This window comes from Ranitomeya imitator, chromosome 5 (assembly GCF_032444005.1).
Source record: "Ranitomeya imitator isolate aRanImi1 chromosome 5, aRanImi1.pri, whole genome shotgun sequence".
NCBI classification, from domain to species: domain Eukaryota; kingdom Metazoa; phylum Chordata; class Amphibia; order Anura; family Dendrobatidae; genus Ranitomeya; species Ranitomeya imitator.
Genome location: NC_091286.1, coordinates 586,476,788 through 586,499,973, shown reverse-complemented (window position 1 = coordinate 586,499,973; position 23,186 = coordinate 586,476,788). Strand labels below are relative to the sequence as shown.

Genomic DNA, 23,186 nt, shown 5'->3' with positions numbered 1-23,186 from the left:
GATACTTACAGACTCCTCGCAGGCAGAATGGCACAGACCCTTGATTAATAGGTCGTCCAGATATGGAAGAACAACCACTCCCCGAGCGTGAAAAATGGCCATGACAGCTGCCATGACCTTCGTGAAGACTCTGGGGGCAGTGGCGAGTCCGAAGGGCAAGGCCACAAACTGGAAGTGTTCTTACTGGACTGCGAAGCGCAGGAACTGCTGATGAGAGAGAAAAATTGGGATGTGTAGATAAGCATCCTTGATGTCTATGGATGCAAGGAACTCTCCTTTTTCCAGGGACGCGACAACGGAACGGAGCGAGTCCATCCTGAAGTGTCGGACCCGTACGAACTTGTTTAACAGCTTGAGGTCCAGTATGGGCCATAGAGTTCTGTCCTTCTTTGGGACCACAAATAGGTTGGAGTAAAACCCCTTGAACCTTTGGTCTCGAGGGACCGGAACGATGACACCATCCCTTAGAAGCTCCTGTATTGCCTGAAGAAGATGTGACGCCCTTGATTTGGGGGGAGAGGACTGGAAGAAGCGCGTAGGGGCATAGAAGAAGACACGAGCTCTCTGACCCACTCGTCGTGAACGACCAAGTGCCAATTTTGACGGAACGAAAGAAGACATCCGCCTACTTTGTCGGTGTTCGCCAGACACGTCGACGAGTCATTGTGCAGAAGGTTTAAGGGATGCGGATGCCTTACGGCCAGAAGGTCTCGGTCTGGGTTTCCAGGAACGGTTAGGCCTGTATGAGACCTGGGGATTTCTGTTTTCCCGCCGTCCCGAACCAGGGGAAGTGGACGACCAACTCGAGTTGTTACGAAAGGACCGGAGTCAAAACTGTTGTTGATTCCGAAAAGGCCGGGCAGGTTTTTGCTGGGGAAGAAATTTGCTCTTCCCTCCGGTAGGGTCGGAAATGATTTGGTCTAGTTTCTGCCCAAATAAACGGCCAGCTTGGTAGGGTAAAGAAGTCAGCGACTTTTTAGAAGCAGAATCTGCTTGCCAATCTTGGAGCCATAAGGCCCTTCTGATGGAGATTGCGTTTGCAGCCGCTTGCGCTGCGCAATTAGCCGCATCTATGGAAGCGTTAACAACGAAATCTCCGGCCTGAGCTATCTGGTTAGCGAGTCTGGCCGCATCTGGGGGGAGATTACTGTCATAGACGGTAGAGGTTAACACCTCTGCCCAGGCAACCATTGCCTTAGCAACCCAGGTAGCGGCAAAAGATGGAAGGAGTGCTGCTCCTGAGGCTTCAAAGACTGAGCCAGCCAGGTAGTCAATTTGACGGTCAGAAGGATTTTTGACTGATGAACCGTCGGACAGAGATAGGACTGTTTTGGATGCGAGTCACGATACGGCAGGATCCACAGATGGAGAGAGAAGCAACTCCTTTATCAGGTCCTTGGAGAAAGGATATTTAGCTTCCATGGCTTTTTGAGCCGTAAATCGCTTATCCGGGTGTTCCCTGTGTTTTTGGAAAATGTCCTGAAACTCAGGGTGATTAGCAAATATCTTTTGAACGCGTTTAGTCTTTTTAAAAGACACGACGTGTTCCTGAGTGGATACAGATTCCTCGTCCACCATTAGGGTTTTGTTGACTGCCTCAATAAGGGAATCAAGTGTCTCCTGACCGATCGAGGAGTCTTGCGTTAAAGATTCCTCCGACTCGTATTCCGAGTCATGTATGCTGCGACCCTCAGTGGAGGGAGAGCGAGAAGATGAGCTCACAGATGTTGAAGCTCGAGTGTGTATGGGAGACGAGGGAAGGGTTCTTTTCCTGGCACCCCAAGATTTCCGTAGTACAGTACGCCCCCTGTGGTCGGACGGCCCCGTACCGGCGCCAGATTCCGTCGCAGTCGACGGAGGTGAGTTCTGGCTTAGGGAGGATCCCCGGAAAGAGTCCAATGCCTTGGCCAAAGAATCCATAGAACGTGACAAGGAAGCGGCCCACTCAGGAGGGTTAGGCTCGACTGGGTCAGTGGAGACATTGGAGGCGGGGGCAGAAGGCGCTGCGCACAGGCCGGGTCACATTTCTGGCACAAAGGGGTATTGTGGGCACGTGGCAACGCAGAATTGCAAGTGGCAAATGAAGTAAAAAAAACACAGTGTGCTTTTTATTGCCCCTTTTAGCCTCCTTAGATTGAGACATAGTGTATGTCTATACCTCCAATAAACTGCGATAGCAGGGCTATGGGTGCAGAGAAAGGGTTAAGCTTTTCCCTATAGAGTGGAGCAGCTTATCCACGGTCCTGTGCTGGCGTCCCCAGGGAGGAAGAGAGGAAAACTAGCGTTTTCGGCAGATTTCCCCGCAGAAGTGGAGTCCCAAGATGGCGCCCGAGATCCGACGGTGGGCGGGATTTTTGAACTGCGGCCTAGTCTGGCTGAAGAAGCCGGGGACTAAATTTGTGGAGCCGGCCGGCGGAGCGCGCCGGCGGCCGCGACGCCGTGCCTAATGATCGCCGCTGGCATCTAGCCAGCGGTACCTCTTCCCAGGGACCCGGACCACAGCTCAATCGATCCTCCCTATGTCGGGAGATGGAGAACATCTGTGCGTCTTCAGATGTGCCTGCCGCAGGGGCCTTACGGCTACTGTGGGAACTACATGACGCCGTCAGGTGAGGGCTTAGTTGCGGAGGAGCCCAGGAGATGCACATAAGAGATATACTCTATGTGCTCGCCATCTTACAGGGGGGAGATCGGGATCGTATAGGAACAGTCGCCCTAGCATAGATTAGGCGTGCCCCAGTCATCGCAGGAGAGGTACGGGGAGGTATACTCGCCGTGCTTGCCTGTTGATGGTTGATGTTGATGTAAATAAAAATTTACAGAAAATTAAAATTAAAAAAAAACGTTGGGGTCTGAAAACAGACCCAAGTGCCTCCTACAGACACTAAGCAAGAACTGGGTCATTACTGGCCAGTCAAGGGGTGTATACTGCAGAGGAGTTAATTCTTTGTGTTTACTTAGTGTCCTCCTAGTGCCAAGCAGCATAACACCCATGGTCCTGTGTCCCCCAATGAGGCGTAGGAGAAACATTGGTTATGAAATATATATATATATAATCAATAAATACAATTTCAAAGCTACAGCAAAACGCGCGTCAGGGGTCTCGTCCGGCCTAGTGCAATATTCTAACAAAATGGGTAAGCACTTTATTTATAAACATGATGATTTCCATGGGGTCATTCTTGAACTAGGTATATGCCAACAGTTGGGTGAGGAATCTATACTTACCTTCTGACACAGATGACATATCTACTATCCCTCTTCTTTGCCATGATGGTAATACCCCTTTGCTTGTATAGCCTATGTATGTACAATTAACTGCAGTTGCTGCTTGTACCCCCAAGTTACAGATGCGGCACAGCCCCCTGCAAAATTCGTCTGCCGACGGTCGCATCTGCCGAGGCCTGAGAGTGAATATAGTAATGTTTTGTAAAGGTACGCAGGCTGGACCAAGTCGCAGCCTTACAAACTTGTGCCAATCTGGCGCAATCAGGATAACCGTTACCCTCTCTGCTCTGATTTTCTTGATGACTCTCGGCAGGAGAGGAAGCGGGGGAAATATGTACGGAAGCCGAAAATGATGCCACGGGAGTACAAGCGCGTCTGCCCCAATGGCTGCTGGATCGTGGGACCGAGCCATGAAGTTGGGAACCTTGGAGTTCAGCCGTGAGGCCATCAGATCCACGTCCAGGGTTCCCCAGCGACAGCAGATCTGGTGGAAGATCTCCGGATGGAGAGACCACTCCCCGGAGTCGAGGCATTGCCGACTGAGGAAGTCTGCCTCCCAATTGTCCACTCCCGGGAAATGAACCGCAGAGATCATTCAATGGTTTTCCTCGGCCCATCGGAGAATGTGGCCTACCTCTGTCATGGCCGCCCTGCTGCGGGTTCCTCCTTGGCAGCTGATGTATGCCACTGCAGTGGTGTTGTCGGACTGAATCCTGATCGGGCGACCTGCTAGGACGGGATGGAACTGGAGAAGTGCCAGCCTGATCGCCCGGATTTCCAAGATGTTGATTGGAAGGCGTGATTCCTGGGGGGGGGGACCAGTGGCCCTGAGCAGTGTGATGAAGGAACACCGTTCCCCAGCCTAGAAGACTGGCGTCTGTCGTCACAACCAGCCAGTGTAGTGGAAGAAAGGACTTCCCTTGGTTCAGGGAGGATTTCAACGTCCACCACCTGAGAGACTGTCTGACTCACTGGGGAAGGAGGAACCGACGGTCTAGGGACAACGGGTTCCTGTCCCAAACAGCCAGGAGGGCATGCTGTAGGGGACGGAGGTGTAGTTGGGCAAATGGAACCGCCTCCATAGCTGCTACCATCCTGCCGAGGACTCTCATACTGAAGCGCAGAGAGTGAGAGCGAGGCTGAGAGAGTTTCCGAGCTTCTCGCTGTAAGACAGATCTTTTCTGGGGAAAGAAGAACCAACCCCCGGGACGAGTCGAGTATCATTCCTAGAAAGGAAATTCGCTGAGCCGGTACTGGTGAAGATTTTTGAATTTTATCTTCCAACCCAGGTGAGAAAAGGTATCTATTGTGATGGCCACGGCTTCCTTGCAGGAGCGGAAAGAGGGGCCTTTGATGAGGAAATCGTCTAAGTACGGAAGCACCACCACACCTCGGGTGTGGAGTATGGCCACGACAGCCGCCATGACCTTGGTGAATACCCTGGGGGCGGTGGCGAGGCCGAAGGGCAGAGCAACGAATTGGAAGTGATCTTCCTGAACTGCGAAGGGAAGAAACCTTTGGTGAGAAGGTAAAATAGGAATGTGGAGGTATGCGTCCTGGATGTCTATAGACGCCAGGAAATTGCCTTTTTCCCTGGAGGCGATGACAGAACGAAGCAATTCCATCCGGAACCGTCGCACCCTGACGAACTTGTTCAGCAGTTTTAGGTCCAGTATGGGCCATACTGTACCGTCCTTCTTTGGAACAATGAAGAGGTTTGAATAAAAACCTTGAAACCTTTCATTTTGAGGGACCGGAACAATAACTCCGTCTTTTCTCAGAAGGCTTATAGCTTTGAAGAACTCTTTTGCCCTGGGAGAAGACAGGAAAAAACGGTTTGGAGGACGAGATAAGAGATATATCTTGTATCCGGAGGACACTAGACCGCGGACCCACTCGTTGTGAACGACCGAGAGCCACGCGGCACTGAAGGAAAGCAGGCGGCCGCCTACTTTGAGGGTGTCCCCCTGATACCGCAGTGAGTCATTGTGTGGAAGGTCTGCCTGTTCTGGCGTCTCAGGATCCCGGCTGTCTTGGCCTGCCTCTCCATGAAGGGGAAGGCTTAAAAGAGGTCTGTGAACCTCTGTCTCCACGTTGTGCCCGGCCGGAACCGGGAGATGTGGAAGTAGAGGACCAGTTTGAGTAGTAACGAAAAAAAAAATAAAAAATCGGGACTAAGCCTGTGGTTGCAGGTTCCGAAAGGGCCGAGAGGGTCTCTGTTGAGGAAGAAATTTACTCTTCCCTCCAGTGGCGTCAGAGATTAACTGGTTGAGCTTTTTGCCAAACAAGGCGACCGCTCTGATATGGGAGAGAAGTCAATGACTTTTTAGAAGCAGAATCCGCACGCCAGTCCCTGAGCCATAAGGACCTCCGGATGGTGATGGCATTGGCTGCTGCTTGAGAAGCACAGTCAGCAGCATCCAGGGATGCGGTCACTACACAATCTCCAGCTCTGGCTGAGTAGCGAGGTCTGCTATCTCGGGGGAAGATTGGTGTCCAGTACTGCTGAAGACAAGACCTCAGCCCAGTGGGCCATAACCTTAGCCACCCACGTAGCGGCAAAAGATGGAAAGAGTGCGGCCGCTGAGGCTTCAAAAGCTGAATGCGCCATACTGTCGATCTGACGATCGGTTGGATTTTTAAAGGCGCCCTCCGAGGAGGATAAAACAGATTTCGTAGCCAGGCGCGATACCGGGGGATCTACTGGGGGAGATTGTGACCAATCTTTTCTTAGATCCTGGGCATAGGGATATTTGGACTCCATGGACTTCTGCCCTGTGAATCGTTTATCTGGACGGATCCTGTGAGATTCAACAATTTGCTTAAACTCGGGATGAGTGGCGAACACTCTGTGAGCTCGTTTGGTCCTCAAAGGACACGGCATGATCCGTTTTAGATAAAAGTTCCTCTTCAAGTCTCAAAGCCTTATTCACTGACTCAATTAGAGAGTCGAGAGTCTCCTGATCGTGATGATATTCCTGATCTAGGGACGTGTCAGAATCGTCCTCTGAAACAGGTTCTCTACTAGCCCCAATGGAAGGAGAGCGAGAAATGGAGCTCTCAGAACCCGAATCCCGGTGATGGTCTGGGGATATGGCACGAGTCCTTATCCTGGAAGAGTGAGAACTCCATGGCAAGGTACGACCCCTGGAGTACGAGGGGTTCTGACCATCGGAAGCGTCGTCCGTATTAGTGCCCTGGTTAGAGGAAGGGTCTCGGAACGAGTCTAACGCTTTTGCCAGGGATGCCATAGACCAGGAAAGGGAGGTAAGAAAACCTATACAAAGAGCAAAAAACATATATGCTCCGCCATATTAAACTACTAGACAACCAAGAAAATAATGGACACCAGAGCTACGAAAGTATAACAACTTTTATTGAAAACCAAGTTTCTAAAATGTAACACGTAAGTATAAAAATACAAGTAAAAGATGCAATAATGAAGAGAAGGGTGAACCTAGTACCACACACGGTTAACAGCTAATGAAAAATGGAGCAGATCAATAATATCAAATCAGCAAACCATGCATACATATATATACGTGAGTGATCCTCCGGGTATAGATACTTCAAGGTAAAGGCCTGAAAAGAACCTAACACAGACTATTACACAAAGTTGTGATAGTAGAGAATGGGCCACTATACCGAGGGGAGGGAGGAGAAGGCTCCAAATCAAATAAATATATAGAAGAGCGTATAAGCTGGCAGCAAGGTGGTACAAGAGAGGAATAAAGCGAGTGAATCAAATGCTCAGATCCGGATGGTATAGAATGCAATCTCACCCTATCCTGGCATACTCACAGATATACTGAAGAAATAATGCTGCCGTGTGTGCTGCCTCTTGACCACACACGGCAGCAGCAGGTTGGTACATGTTTTACATCGCACCGGATTTTTGTACAACCTCTTTTCCCCTTTAGCTATTTGGTAGGCATAGGCTGTGGCACTGTCCCTCTTTGCTGTGTATACAGGGGGTCCTTTAGCATTATTTCTGTATTTGTGTAATAGTCTGTGTTAGGTTCTTTTCAGGCCTTTACCTTGAAGTCTCTATACCCGGAGGATCACTCACGTATATATATGTATGCATGGTTTGCTGATTTGATATTATTGATCTGCTCCATTTTTCATTAGCTGTTAACCGTGTGTGGTACTAGGTTCACCCTTCTCTTCATTATTGCATCTTTTACTTGTATTTTTATACTTACGTGTTACATTTTAGAAACTTGGTTTTCAATAAAAGTTGTTATACTTTCGTAGCTCTGGTGTCCATTATTTTCTTGGTTGTCCAGGAAAGGGGGACTAGGCTCACTGGGTTCAGTATCAGCAACAGGTGGTTCCTGAGCCGTCACCGGTTCAGGGACGCTCCACGTACTTGCCTGTTGATGGTTCGGGGGAGATCGGAACCTAGAAAGGATCCGTCGCCCCCATTCGCTCCATTAAAGAAAAATAGAATAAAAAGTAAAAAGCTAAAATAAAAACGGTGGGGTCTGAAAGCAGACCCAAGTGCCTCCTACAGACACTAAGCAAGAACTGGTTCACTGAGAGCCAGCATGAGGGTGTATACTGCAGGGGAGGAGCTATTCTTTCTGTGTTTTCTTAGTGTCAGCCTCCTAGTGGCAGCAGCATAACACCCATGGTTCTGTGTCCCCCAATGAGGCGTAGGAGAAATGCCAATTTTGATCATTCAGAATTAGGCTACATGCACACACCCAAGCCCATAGAGATATATGAGGCTGCTCAGTAGGGTCAGGATAACTGCAGCCAGTCCATGCATTGTGCTCCATACTCGGACGGCGACACATGGATGTGCGAATGTCACCTTATTCAACAGTGGTTAGCACTGCAGCCTTGCTGGGTCAAATCCCACCAAGGACAACATCTGCATAGAGTTTGTATGTTCTCTCCAGTTTCCTCCCACACACCAAAGACATACTGATAAGGAATTTAGATTGTGAGCCCCAATGGGGGCAGTGATGATGATGTCTGTAAAGCGATGTGGAATTAATGGCGCTATATAAGTGAGAAAAATAAATAAAAAAATAAATAAGAGCACACATTTGTTTCAAGCTTATCTCGATAAACTAATCATAAGCTTCACTGTGCTTGCGATAAAACATCAAATACATGGACTGGCTAGCTGGACTATTCTATTATACTATGAGATGGATTGCTTTTTAGAATCAACCAAACAAGGACACATAAATATATGAAAGGCAGTGCATGTTCCTACAGATACAAGTGGAAGCAGAACTCACACTTTCCAAGTTACAGGAACACTGTCTGCAATAAAGGACGTGGTAGAAAGAGGAAGCCGTCACCGGCTGCCAGCAGATTCTTGAGAAGGCACATGGTGAAAGACTCTGAAGAGTGGGCTAAAAAGCTGCAGCAAGATTTGGTGACAGCAGGAACTGAGTCAGTTTGCACAGCAAGGAGCATACTAAATCTCTATACCAAACGCCAAGACATAGACACCTACCGATCCAAAAGCTTAAGAAAATTTGGCTCCAAACCACATAAATAAAACAATAGTTTTGGGATTCTGCCCTGTGAAGCCTTGTAACAAAACTAGAAGGTTTCTGGTTTACCTATCAGTTATGTCTGGCGGAAAAAGAATGAAGCACATGCTGATAAAAACACCCTGCCTACAGTGAAGCATGGCGGTGATTTGGTGATACACTTCGGCTGTTTTGCTTACGCTAGCACTGAAAAGCTGCAGAGTGGGAAGGGCAAGAGAGATTCAATTAAGAAAAACTCAGCTTGGGTGTCATTGGACCTTGCAACAAAACAATGAACCCAGATATACGCCAAAGTCAACTGAGGATTAATTTCAGAAGTCCTGGAAGATTCTGGAGTGGCCGTCACAGTTGCCAGATTTGAACCCCATAAAAAAATCTTTGATTAGATTTGAAGAAAACTGTGGTAGCAGCCAAAACCAAGACTATTAGTGAACTGGAGGCCATTCCCCATGAGCATCATGTAAGCAGGAGGGTCTAACAGCCAAATGTGCTCTATTAATTAGTAAAGACTAGTGATGAGAGTGTGCTCGTTACTTGAGTTTTCCGAGCATGTTCGGGTGTTCTCCGAGCATGATTTGTGGCTGTTGGATAACCCGAACACATGCAGGGATTGCCTGTTTGTTAGGGAATCCCCATATGTATTCAGGCTGTCTAGCAGCCGCAAATCATGCAGCTGCGGTGACTCAAACATAATCTTTGAGCATGCCCAAAGAACTCGGAGAACACCCGAGCATGCTCGGAAAACTCAAGTAACAAGCACACTCGCTCATCACTAGTAAAGATGCTTGTCCTATGTGGGCTGAATAATTCAGAGACTGCAGAAGTCAGTAAAAAAGGCATTTTGTGCTGAATTTGGAGAAATCATTTACCGTATATACTCGAGTATAAGCCGAGATTTTCAGCCCAAATTTTTGGGCTGAAAGTGCCCCCTCTCGGCTTATACTCGAGTCACGGTCGGCAGGTGAGGGGGAGAGGGCGCTGAGGCATACTTACCTGCTTCCAGCGATCCTGACGCTCCCCCTGCCGTCCCACGGTCTTCGGTGCTGCAGTTCTTCCTCTATCAGCGGTCACGTGGGACCGCTCATTAGAGAAATGAATAGGCGGCTCCACCTCCCATAGGGGTGGAGCCGCCTATTCATTTCTCTAATCAGCGGTAACGGTGACCGCTGACAGAGGAAGAAGCTGCGGCACCGAAGACAGCTGTCCGGGAGAAGGAGCCGGACGCCAGGACCAGGTAAGTATGTAATATTCACCTGTCCGCGTTCCAGCCGCCGGGCGCCGCTCCATCTTCCCGGCGCCTCCATCTTCCCGGCGTCTCTGCGCTCTGACTGTTCAGGTCAGAGGGCGCGATGACGCATATAGTGTGCGCGGCGCCCTCTGCCTGATCAGTCAGAGCGGAGACGCCGGGACCGGACGCCGGAACGAGACGCCGGGAGCTGCAAGCAAGAGAGGTGAGTATGTGTTTTTTTTTTTTTACTGCAGCAGCAGCGACAATGGCAGAGCTTTCTATGGCGCAATATGAACGGTGCAAGAGCACTATATGGGGCAGAGCTTTCTATGGGGCAGTATGAACGGTGCAAGAGCACTATATGGGGCAGAGCTTTCTATGGGGCAATATGAACGGTGCAAGAGCACTATATGGGGCAGAGCTTTCTATGGGGCAATATGAACGGTGCAAGAGCACTATAAGGGGCAGAGCTTTCTATGGGGCAATATGAACGGTGCAAGAGCACTATATGGGGCAGAGCTTTCTATGGGGCAATATGAACGGTGCAAGAGCACTATATGGGGCAGAGCTTTCTATGGGGCAATATGAACGGTGCAAGAGCACTATATGGGGCAGAGCTTTCTATGGGGCAATATGAACGGTGCAAGAGCACTATATGGGGCAGAGCTTTCTATGGGGCAGTATGAACGGTGCAAGAGCACTATATGGGGCAGAGCTTTCTATGGGGCAATATGAACGGTGCAAGAGCACTATATGGGGCAGAGCTTTCTATGGGGCAATATGAACGGTGCAAGAGCACTATATGGGGCAGAGCTTTCTATGGGGCAATATGAACGGTGCAAGAGCACTATATGGGGCAGAGCTTTCTATGGGGCAATATGAACGGTGCAAGAGCACTATATGGGGCAGAGCTTTCTATGGGGCAATATGAACGGTGCAAGAGCACTATATGGGGCAGAGCTTTCTATGGGGCAATATGAACGGTGCAAGAGCACTATATGGGGCAGAGCTTTCTATGGGGCAATATGAACGGTGCAAGAGCACTATATGGGGCAGAGCTTTCTATGGGGCAATATGAACGGTGCAAGAGCACTATAAGGGGCAGAGCTTTCTATGGGGCAATATGAACGGTGCAAGAGCACTATATGGGGCAGAGCTTTCTATGGGGCAATATGAACGGTGCAAGAGCACTATATGGGGCAGAGCTATAGGGCAATAATGAACGGCGCAGAGCACTGTATGGGGCACAGCTATAGGGCAATAATGAACGGCGCAGAGCACTATATGGGGCAGAGCTATAGGGCAATAATGAACGGTGCAGAGCACTATATGGGGCACAGCTATAGGGCAATAATGAACGGCGCAGAGCACTATTTGGGGCACAGCTATAGGGCAATAATGAACGGTGCAGAGCACTATATGGGGCACAGCTATAGGGCATTAATGAACGGTGCAGAGCACTGTATGGGGCACAGCGAACGGCGCAGAGCACTATATGGGGCAGAGCTATAGGGCAATAATGAACGGTGCAGAGCACTATATGGGGCACAGCTATGGGGCAATAATGAACGGTGCAGAGCACTATATGGGGCACAGCTATAGGGCAATAATGAACGGTGCAGAGCACTATATGGGGCACAGCTATAGGGCAATAATGAACGGCGCAGAGCACTGTATGGGGCACAGCTATAGGGCAATAATGAACGGTGCAGAGCACTATATGGGGCAGAGCTATAGGGCAATAATGAACGGTGCAGAGCACTATATGGGGCACAGCTATAGGGCAATAATGAACGGTGCAGAGCACTATATGGGGCACAGCTATAGGGCAATAATGAACGGTGCAGAGCACTATATGGGGCAGAGCTATAGGGCAATAATGAACGGTGAAGAGCACTATATGGGGCACAGCTATAGGGCAATAATGAACGGTGCAGAGCACTATATGGGGCAGAGCTATAGGGCAATAATGAACGGTGCAGAGCACTATTTGGGGCACAGCTATAGGGCAATAATGAACGGTGCAGAGCACTATATGGGGCACAGCTATAGGGCATTAATGAACGGCGCAGAGCACTGTATGGGGCACAGCGAACGGCGCAGAGCACTATATGGGGCAGAGCTATAGGGCAATAATGAACGGTGCAGAGCACTATATGGGGCACAGCTATGGGGCAATAATGAACGGTGCAGAGCACTATATGGGGCACAGCTATAGGGCAATAATGAACGGTGCAGAGCACTATATGGGGCACAGCTATAGGGCAATAATGAACGGCGCAGAGCACTGTATGGGGCACAGCTATAGGGCAATAATGAACGGTGCAGAGCACTATATGGGGCAGCGCTATAGAGCAATAATGAACGGTGCAGAGCACTATATGGGGCACAGCTATAGGGCAATAATGAACGGTGCAGAGCACTATATGGGGCACAGCTATAGGGCAATAATGAACGGTGCAGAGCACTATATGGGGCAGAGCTATAGGGCAATAATGAACGGTGAAGAGCACTATATGGGGCACAGCTATAGGGCAATAATGAACGGTGCAGAGCACTATATGGGGCACAGCTATAGGGCAATAATGAACGGCGCAGAGCACTATATCGCACAGCTATGGGGAAATAATGATCTATTTTTATTATTGAAATTCACCGTTAGCTGCTGCATTTCCACCCTAGGCTTATACTCGAGTCAATAAGTTTTCCCAGTTTTTTGTGGCAAAATTAGGGGGGTCGGCTTATACTCGGGTCGGCTTATACTCGAGTATATACGGTATATTTTTGAGCTATTTAAAAATTGTACTTGTTTGATTGGTTTATTGCAAACAGAAAAAATGGTCAATTTTGGGCCTAACCTTACAGACATTTTTGACATATCCTGTACTTAACTAAAAAAAAAAAAAAAAAACCACTTCAATTATAGAGAATATGTCACCAGGTTTTTTCTACTCCACTTGAGAGCAGCTTGATGTAGGGGCAGAGACCATGATTTCCAGCGATATGTCACTTAATTTACAGGGTGCTGCAATTTTGATTAAAAACTGCTCTTTCTCCTGCAGTTCTCTGAATGTTGAGCTCTGCATATCCCCACCAACTGATTGGCAGCTTTCTATGTGTACTGCGCATTGGCAGAAAGCTGCCAATCAGTGGTGGGAGCATGGCTGCACTACATTGGCAGCAGGTTTAATAGTACTCTAGTCATAGTGTCCTGCGGATACAACAGTGACTTCAGGATACGTCGCTCCTCTTTGCTCAGCACACCGCTCGCCCAGGATCCAGCGCCGTTGCTCCCTTCAGGCTCTGTGCCTTTCCGTGGCGCTTTACTCTCCATTGTGATCCTCCAGTATACTGCAGCTTATGTATATCCTGTTCTAGCTGACGCTCATCCAGGCTTTTGAGCTTCCTCATCCAGTCAATGTCAAAGAAATGCTCTGACGTAGGTCCTGTGTGGACCGAAAACGTTTAGCAGTTTTGTTTGTCTGGATGCATCAATAAACTAAGAAGCTTTTCTTCTCACATTGAGTGCCAAGTCTTATTCATCCTTAAAACAGTGACTTCAGTTATCAAAAGTACAGCAAGCAGCCCAGTAAGTGACGGATCACTGGAATCAAGCACTCTGTCCCTGCATCACGGTGCTCAGATTAGGTAGCCAAAACTTGGTAACAGATTCCCTTTAAGTCATAATGTAATAAACATCAGGAAAAAAAATAAAGAGGTGAAACATCTATAAATAACCAGTAGAAAATGATAATTTGCTGACTTCCACTTTGTATCTTGTGTGCAGACAGCGCGGTGCTGACCCCCAAATAGCAGCTTGTGTGACAGAGAGCATCTAGCAGATGGCAGTAGTTTGCAGCAGTGATTGATGAAGGACGGCACATTTCATTTTTACAACACACAAGTGTCACCTTTACTGTTTGCCGCACTTGCTCAAGTTCCAGCTCGGCTCGCTCTCGTCCCGTTGTAGCAGAGTCCAGCCGTAATCTTACACTTTCAAGTTCTTCTTCTTTGGCATGAAGACTGTCATTAGCACGTACCAGATGACCGCTGAGGTGCTGGAGCTCGGAACGGCCGGCCACACTTGTCTTCTCTAGCATATGTTTTCGGGTCTGAGACTCCTCCTTACACAAATGAGGGAATAGATTACAAATTCTATATAATCTAAAACTTAGGGGAAAGGAAGACTGAAGTAAAAAGAGAGGCACGGCTAGGGGTGGTAAAGCAACATCTCATAGGTTTTCACAAGCTAGAACATAGTATCCTGATCTTGCCTGTATACAAATATGCCAATAATGAAAACAAAAAGTACCAAAAATGATAAAGGATTAATCAGCAAAAAAATATTTAACAATTTGGCAATTTCTCTATCGCCTTTCATTGGGGGACACAGGAACCATGGGGTGTATGCTGCTGCCACTAGGAGGCTGACACTATGCAAATAAAAAAGTTAGCTCCTCCTCTGCAGTGTACACCCTACCGACAGGAAGTAGGATATTCAGTTTAGCTTAGTGTCAGTAGGAGGTGGACACGGGTCTTTCATTAGACCCTTATCTACCTCAATGTGCGTCGTTTCTTTTCAGGTTTTTCCGGAGGGATACAGGGTGAACAGTCACACCTGTAGTCCCACAGTGCGGACTATGAGTACGGCGTGTACTGCCACCCTGTATCCTCATAGATCCCTCACCAGGACCAAGATCCTAGCACACAAGCGTGCTTAGAAGTCCGGTCCTGGCTCCGTCCCCCACCCACTCGCCCACCAGAGCCTGTCGGTTGCGGAGACGAGGACGTCCATCAGCTCCCTGGACGTCTCATTCCTCTTCAGGTTAGTAACGACGTGGGATATTTAAGGTGAGTATTTTCCCCATTCCATCCCACCCCATACAGATCTTCTAAGGGGGGGATCCCACTGGTCGTCGCCCGTTTGCACGGGCAGCTGCCGTTTTATCCGCGCGCACGGGCCGAGATCCCTTTACCGCACGGCGGCCGTGTTTTTCTGTCTGCCGCGCCGCTTCCATAGCTGCGGCCGTTCTGCCTCCTGTTCTGGCCCCTGCGACCGTACGATTCCGGCCGCCCTTAGCGCCATCTGTGCCAGCGCGGCGGCTCCCCTGCCATCTTTGCCAGCGCGGCGGCATTTGCAGGCCGCCTCGCCGCTTCGGGCCCCTGCAGCCACGCTTCTCCGGCCGCTCTCTGCGGCCGCGATGCCTTTGTCCCAGGCTGCCCCGCCGCTTCATACCCGCGGCGCCGCGGTCTTGCACAGGTCGACGCCGGCCTCTAATTTAGGCCCCGGCTTCCCCCGGGGCCTACTTCCGGCCGCGACTACGCCACTTCCTCCTTACATCAGGCGGGCTTTTCTCCCACCCGACTGGTTCAAGTCGGTGTGCTCCGCCCACCAGCGCCATCCTGGCGGTTAGCCCCGCCCACTTTCTCCTGCGCCCCTGAAGTGGTTTTTCGGCACCAGGACCGCTTTGCGCTGGCTCCTCAAAGCGCATAGCCTGGCGTCCTCATCCCTTGCGGCTCAGCATTGCAGCCGGTCCTGGACAGAAGCGTGTCCCAGAAGTCTGCTCTGTCTGCCTGCACCCCTGCGTTAAGGACCATCCACATCATGAGGTGCAGCTTTCCATCCATCACCTGTCGTGAGTACTAACCTTCTGGCTTCTTCATCGCCATGTCTAATCTTAAGGGAAATCGCTTTTGTTCTCCCTCTTCTGCCTTAGTCTAACACTTTGCGTGTTCGCCTTATGCCCACCGCAGCGTCTGCCGTGAGTAGCTCTGCACCGCAGACTGATACTCTTCCCTTCTGAATTTTTCCATCCACATTATGCTCACCGCCCAGGACCCCCCTCCCCCCCCGCCACTCTATCAGTAGCGGATCTCACACGGGTGTCCCAGACCCTTGTGTCCGTGCTAGATCGGTTGCCCCTGCAGACTTCCGTAGTAGCCAGCGGGTCGCAAGAAGCTCCGTCCGAGACTTCAAATACAGGCCGCGAAAGATCCAGACAGGAACGCTGGTCTGAGTTCTCTTCTCGGTCCACTTCGCCCCACAGTCCTTCTCTGTGGTCGACTTCCCCCTGGCCTTTCCCCCCGGAGTCAGGCGAGGTTTTCTCTGATGCGCCTTCGGAGGATAATTTGGGGCCGGGTTCGAACCAAATCGCTAACATGAGGGATATGGTTCAAAGCCTCATTGGAGCGACCAATCAGACCTGTGGCATCAAAGATTCCTCTACGAAACCCGCAGATCAGGCGGTTTCGTTTAGACGGTCTAAACTACCTCCCAAGGTATTGGCTCCTCATCCTGAATTCGAGGAGCTTCTGGCCAGAGAAAGAGCGAATTCGACCAGACGTTCTCAATGAGACAAGCGTCTTGGAGTCTCATAATCTCTTTCCTCCGGATCTCATTGCCAACCGGATTGAGAGGCGTTAGAGAACGACCTCTCCCCCTGTGGATCCGTCGGCTGCTAGACTTGCCACCAACACAGTCCTTATGCTGTCCGGTGGGGCGGCTTTGAAAGATTCCATCGATTGGATCATGGAATCCTTCGTGAAGTCGGCTTTCGAAACTTGCCGCATCATCCCAATGCCCGACTTTGGCTTCCACTTGGGTTTCAAAGTCTGTATCTGAGGGGCTAAACAACTCCGTTGGGGCATTCAAGCTGGAGCTCCATCAGGCCGGCTGGCGGAACTTGCCACCCAGATTACTCACGCAGGGGAATAATTGGTTCCCTGGACGTCGCGTCTTCTGCCGCACAGGCGCCCAGTGATGTTGTTGCCAGCCGTCGCACTGTTTGGCTCAAGAGTCATCAAAGAAGTCCCTTACGAGCCTGTCTTTTCAAGGTTCACGTCCTTTCGGTTCCAAGCTGGACCAAATTATTAAGGACGCCACTGGCGGCACCAGTCCCCTTCTCCAGACCTCGCGCACCTCCCCTTAGGCGGCTTCTTCGGTCTTTTCGACCTTTTTCGTAGTTTCGCGGCATCAGATTCCTCTTCGCAACAGCAGAGGCCACAGGCACGTTAAGAGAAGAAGGTATTCTTCGTCTCACTCTTTCCTGGCGTGCCCGCTACTCCTAAGGCGGATTATCCAGGTCCAGGACTGGAAGTTCCACCTTGGCATGACCCACGACTAGACCCCAGCCCGTGTCTCAGGCTGGGCCACCATCTCCTGTTCCTCAGGGACGTCTGGGTCTCCTCAGTAGAGGACGCATGGGCCAGGGCACTTGTTCTCTCTAGAGACAAAATCTTCATTTCACGGTCCTGGGATCGTTTTCTTCAAATCCCAACCTCCAGGAGACCCCGCTCTAGTCCCGGGTTTCTTTACTGCCATTGTTTCCCTCCTTAAATCCGGGGTAATCGTTCCCGTCCCAGAACTGGAACGGTTCAACGGTTCACAGGCTTCTCTTCGAATCCTTTTGTACTGACAGAGGACGACAAGGTTCGTCCCAGTCCGGATCTCAATCTGCTGAACAGGAAGTTTCGTCGGAGACACTTCAGGATGATATTCCCTCGTTCAGTAATCGCTTCCATGGAGGCTCAGGAATTTCGGTTTCAGGCTCCCGAAAGTCTATCCATCTTTCCCAACATTCTAGCCGTTGCGGGTGGCTCGTCAACAGGAAGAAGTTCCATCTTGTTCAGCACCTCGTATCTCCGGGCATGTTCTCCGATACTTGTCGGACCAGAGTCTTCCTTCCCGAAGACAGGATATCCCTCCTTTGTCAGGAAGTTCGCTTGCTCCAGGGTTTTCGGCTCCCCTCCTTTCCGATGGGCCTTGAAGGCCCTAAGGAGGTTGGTTGCAACATCGGAAGCAATTTTCCCTTCGCCCGTTTCATTCAAGACTTCTTCGGCAGGCTATTCTATCACAGGGGACAGGTCTGTCTTTTCTCTGCATCGTCCGATCCGGCTTTCTCCCGGGTCAAACTGTTCCTCGACTGGTGGCCGAGGTCACTTCTCTTATCCCAGAGTAGATCCTTCACAGCCTTCCTTCCAGTTCCCTGGCAGGTGGTGACGATGGACGCCAGGCCGCTCGGCGGAGGCGCGGGGCTTTGTTTCCTGTTCTTTCAGGGTTGTTGGTCGGCGCAGGAGTCCTCTTGGCCGATCAATGTCCTCGAGTTCCAGATCATCTTTCTGTCTTTCCTTCACTGGGTAAGGATTCTCAGCAGCCTGCCAATTCGAATCCAGACAGACAATGACACAGCAGTGGCATATGTCTACCACCAGGGGTGGACTCGGCGTTCTCTGGCCTCGGCCGAGATTCCAGGATCCTCCTTTGGACAGAGGCAACGGTCCTGGTGAGCTCCGCAGTGCATGTCCCCGGCATGGACTTTTAGGCCGCCGACTTCCTCGGCCGCGAGGGCCTCGCGGCGGGGGAAGGGTTCTTCAGGAGGTTTCCTATCGGATTGCCCTTCAATGGGGGACTCCAGAGGTGGACCTCATGGCGTCCTGATTGAACAGGAAGGCCCCTCGGGTCGGCCCAGGGTCCCGTGATCCTCTCACAGTGGTGTTGTCACTCTGGCCATTCCTTGGTCGCAGTTCGTGCTCCCCTATCGGTTCCCACGCCTTCCCTTGCTTTTCCAAGCTGTCGAAAAAGATCAAGGCGGGATGGGTTCCGGTCATTCTGATCGTTCTGGATTGGCACAGGAGGTCTTGGTCTGCAGACATCGTCAATCTTCTCGCGGACACCCCTGGTGCCTTCCAAACGGACCCGATATGCTGTCTCAGGGTCCGATCTGCCACCCGAATTATCGGTCGCTCAGTTTAACGGTGTGGCTGTGGACTCCACAGCTCTAAGAGCGTCCGGCCTTTCGGCCCAGATGAGCCACTCTATAATTCAGGCTGGGAAGCCTTCGTCTTCTTGCAGGATTTACTATCCTACCTGGAGGGCATACTTTCGTTGATGCGAGTCCAACCGCTTTTCTCCTATGTCCTTTTTCCCTGCCTTCCATTTGGTTTTCCCTCAGGCAGGACTGGATTCGGGCTTCGCTCTCAGTTCCCTAAAGGGCCAGGTTTCTGCGCTCTTCTTCCCTTTTAAGAAGGCGTTATCTTCTCAGCCACAGGTTACGACCTTCCTTCAAGGAGTAGCCCACACTGTCCCTCCGTACAGGGCCTCTGTGGATTCATGGGATTTAAAGGTTGTGTTGGTTGTTCTTAGGGGTTCCCCCTTTGAGCCTCTCAGGGAGTTTTCCCTGTCAGTTCTATCTCGGAAGGTGGCCTTTCTCAGGTGCATCTCTTCGATCCGCCGTGTTTTCGAGGTGGCGGCCATTTCTTGCCGACCTCCTTTCTTGATTCTCCACCAGGACAGGGTGGTCCCAGGCCTCCGCCTTCTTTCCTTCCTTCCTTCTTTTCTTGGGGTGGTTTTCATCTTTCCACCTCAACGAGGACATCATTCTACCTTTCCTTTGTCCAGCTCCGACTCATCCTCTGGAGTGATCATTGAACAGGCTGGGCCTCGTCAGGGCAGTGAGGATCTCCCTGGCTAGCACAGCCGCTTTCCGAAAGATGGATTCTCTTTTCGCCATCCCTGATGGCGTGCGTAGAGGCCTGCCGGTTTCCAAGGCGACTATTGCTCACTCTATCAGAACGGCAACTTTCGAAGCTTACCGGGTCAAGAACAAGAGTGCCTCCTCCTGAGATAAAGCTCACTCTACCCGGGCAGTCGGCGCTTCCAGTGCGGTACGTCACGGGGCTTTTGCCGACGGCTTTGCAAAGCGGCAACCTGGTCTTCCATCCACACGTTTCGCCGAACTACGGCGGACTCCAGCCTGGGCAGAGGATCCTGCAGGCAGCAGTGGTGAGTCCTCGGACCTGATGGAAGTCTGTTTTTCCCACCCCAGGGACTGCTTTGGGACGTCCCATGGTTCCTGTGTCCCCCAATGAAAGGCGATAGAGAAAACAGGATTTTTGGTTGCTTACCGTAAAATCTGTTTCTCGGAGCCTTCATTGGGGGACACAGCACCCTCCCAAGTTAACAGCTCTGTTTACTGTATACGTTTGAGTTCTTTGAACACTCTGAGTGTTTGAAACTGTTAATCTATGGAGCGCCGTGGAATTTGTTGGCGCTATATAAAGTTTATTATTATTATATTATTCTTTCTCTTTTACATGTTGCTTCTCCTACTGCTTTCTCACTAACTGAATATCCTACTTCCTGTCGGTAGGGTGTACACTGCAGAGGAGGAGCTAACTTTTTTATTTGCATAGTGTCAGCCTCCTAGTGGCAGCAGCATACACCCATGGTTCCTGTGTCCCCCAATGAAGGCTCCGAGAAACAGATTTTACGGTAAGCAACCAAAAATCCTGTTATTACAGCACAAAGCAAAAAAATCTTCATCCCAATAAAAAGCGATATAATCCTACATGAAAGTTTAACTCCCTCTCCTCCCACCTGTGCTGATTTGCAGTTCCTCAGTGTCCCTCCTCCCAGCTGAGATCTCACACTGCTCATTACAAGCTGCAGTAGTCAGGCTGGGTGTGGGGAGACTGAATACATTTGGATTCATGAGCCATTTCATTCTAGAGCTGGACTCACAGAAACCTAATCTTAATATCAAGATTATACAGTCATTCTGACATGGATTTCCAGAGTAATTACACCTGCATCATCAGACCTAATATCTATTTAATTACATATAGATTTTCAATGAAAATCAGTTTTAATACACATGCCCAATGTGACCTGACAATATAATTATTCATTCAGCAATTCCATATTTGTCATGGAACCGGAGCGCAAATCCTTTTTTAATCTGAACTTGCAGGAATAAAAGTCAACAAAGAAAAAAAAAAACTAACAAAAAAAAAAAATACTGTATATACTCGTGTATAAGCTGAGTTTTTCAGCACATTTTTTTGTGCCGAAAATGCCCCTCTGCTTATACACGAGTCATTGCCCCAGAAAGAAGGTGGGGGAGGGGGAATGGGCGAGCAGCGGGTCACAGAGGCAGGAGCCGGCAGCTGCAGCTAAAGCATGTGCCTGCTGAAGAGAAATGAATATTCACTGCGCCGGCAGTGAATATTCATTTCTCTTATTGCATGCACAGTTACAGCCGCCGGCTTTCAGCACACATCCTACTTATCTTCCCTGCGCACCCTCGCCGCATCTCGTTCCGGCGCCAGCACCTTTTCAGGCCGAGTGATCACATGTCCCCTGCTCATTAAGGTAATGAATATTCACCTCTCTCCACTCCCATAGGCGTGGAGTGAATATTCATTACCTTAATGAGAAGGGCCACGTGATCGCTCAGCTGGAAGAGCTGCTGGCACAGAACAAGATGCAGCGAGAGCGCAGTGCGCAGGGAGGGCAAGTAGGATGTTTTTTTTTATATGAACCATGCATACAAGGACAGGGATGGGGAGCCATGCATACAAGGACAGGGATGGGGAGCCATGCATACAAGGACAGGGATGGGAAGCCATGCATACAGGGATGGGGAGCCATGCATACAAGGACAGGGATGGGGAGCCAAGCATACAAGGGCAGGGATGGGGAGCCATGCATACAGGGATGGGGAGCCATGCATACAAGGACATGGATGGGGAGCCATGCATACAAGGACAGGGATGGGGAGCCATGCATACAGGGATGGGGAGCCATGCATACAAGGACAGGGATGGGGAGCCATGCATACAAGGACAGGGATGGGGAGCCAAGCATACAAGGATAGGGATGGGGAGCCATGCATACAAAAACAGGAGTGGGGAGCCAAGCATACAAGGACAGGGATGGGAAGCCATGCATACAGGGATGGGGAGCCAAGCATACAAGGGCAGGGATGGGGAGCCATGCATACAAAAACAGGAATGGGGAGCCATGTATACAAGTATAGGGATGGGGAACCATGCATACAAGAACAGGGATGGGGAGCCATGCATACAAGGACATGGATGGGGAGCCATGCATACAAGGACATGGATGGGGAGCCATGCATACAAAAACAGGAATGGGGAGCCATGTATACAAGTATAGGGATGGGGAACCATGCATACAAGAACAGGGATGGGGAGCCATGCATACAAGGATAGGGATGGGGAACCATGCATACAAGGATAGGAATGGGGAGCCATGAATGCAAGGATGGGGATGGGGAGCCATACATACAAGGACAGGGAAGGGGAGCCATGCATACTGGGACAGGGAGCCATGCATACAAAGACAGGGATGGGGAAGCCATGCATACCATGATAGGGATGAAGGGACAATGTATACCCGGCTTATACTCGAGACTATACGTTTTCCCAGTTTTTGTGGCAAAATTAGGTGCCTCGGCTTATACTCGGGTTGACTTATACACGCGTACGTCACAAGAGCTTCCATAAAACAATTCAGTCTTATTCACAATATATTTAAAAGTCCAGATTGTTTCATGGGATCTGTGTGTGATGCTGTTTTTTTTGCCATTACTGGAATGCCAAAGAGACTGGACTCGGGGTCTATCTGTAATTCTTGAGTATACCCTGCACCACTGTGGTGAGCAGATATTTGTTTGCGTGGATGAAGCTAAAGGTAGAATTATACACCAAGATCCTTCACGCCTATCCCATGTACCTGATATTTTTCAGTTTGTTCTGCCAAGGTCCTACGCTGAGCTTCCAATGCCGCTACCTGCTGCTGATACAGAAGACGCTGCTTTTCCCAATCCAGAGACCTTTGTCGAAATTCCTATAAGAGTCAGAAAGTAGGATAATTTACAGGGTATTCTAGCAGAACATGTCTAAAGAGAACATGGAAATGTTTTTTTCCGCTACTATAACATTGATGACCTGTCCTTAATGAACATCAGATTGGAGGGTGGGGGTCAGACACCTGGTACTACCACTGACTGCTGTTATCCGCTTTGTCAGCAGCTGGATGTAAGCAGTGTGCAGCATAAAACACCACAGCGCCACACACTGTTCAGTGGCCGATCCGGGATATCACAGACCAGATTCTATTCATTTAAAGCAGACAAACCAGTGTCCAGAGCTGTTCCACGACATTCACAGTAAACATCTAGCAGCAGCCATGCTGGCAACAGCTGATCAATGGGGGCCAGCGGCATGTAACAGGTTAATTGTAGTGGGCAGAGCTCCACTCCACCCGCGGCTGTTAGAATCAGATGATGGCTGATTACATCAGCCATTATGTGCCAGGAAGACAACTTACGACTAGTGTTGAGCATTCCGATACTGCAAGTATCGGGTATCGGACGATATTTGCTGTATCGGAATTCCGATACAGAGTTCCG

The 23,186-nt window shown here is 50.0% G+C and overlaps 1 protein-coding gene across 5 annotated transcripts in view; it reads right to left on the bottom strand.

The window, feature by feature from the left end:
* Window positions 1–23,186, bottom strand: part of CEP63 (centrosomal protein 63) — a 98,442-nt gene that overhangs the window by 40,603 nt on the left and 34,653 nt on the right. For 4 of the 5 annotated variants that reach the window (XM_069727928.1, XM_069727932.1, XM_069727930.1 and 1 more), the window contains exons 7-8: window positions 22,508–22,621; window positions 13,884–14,096 (exon numbers count right to left, since the gene is read on the bottom strand). In XM_069727928.1, the coding sequence (XP_069584029.1) occupies window positions 13,884–14,096; window positions 22,508–22,621 (327 nt within the window). The remainder of the gene's footprint in view (window positions 1–13,883; window positions 14,097–22,507; window positions 22,622–23,186) is intronic. The other variant, XM_069727929.1, reaches the window with a different exon arrangement.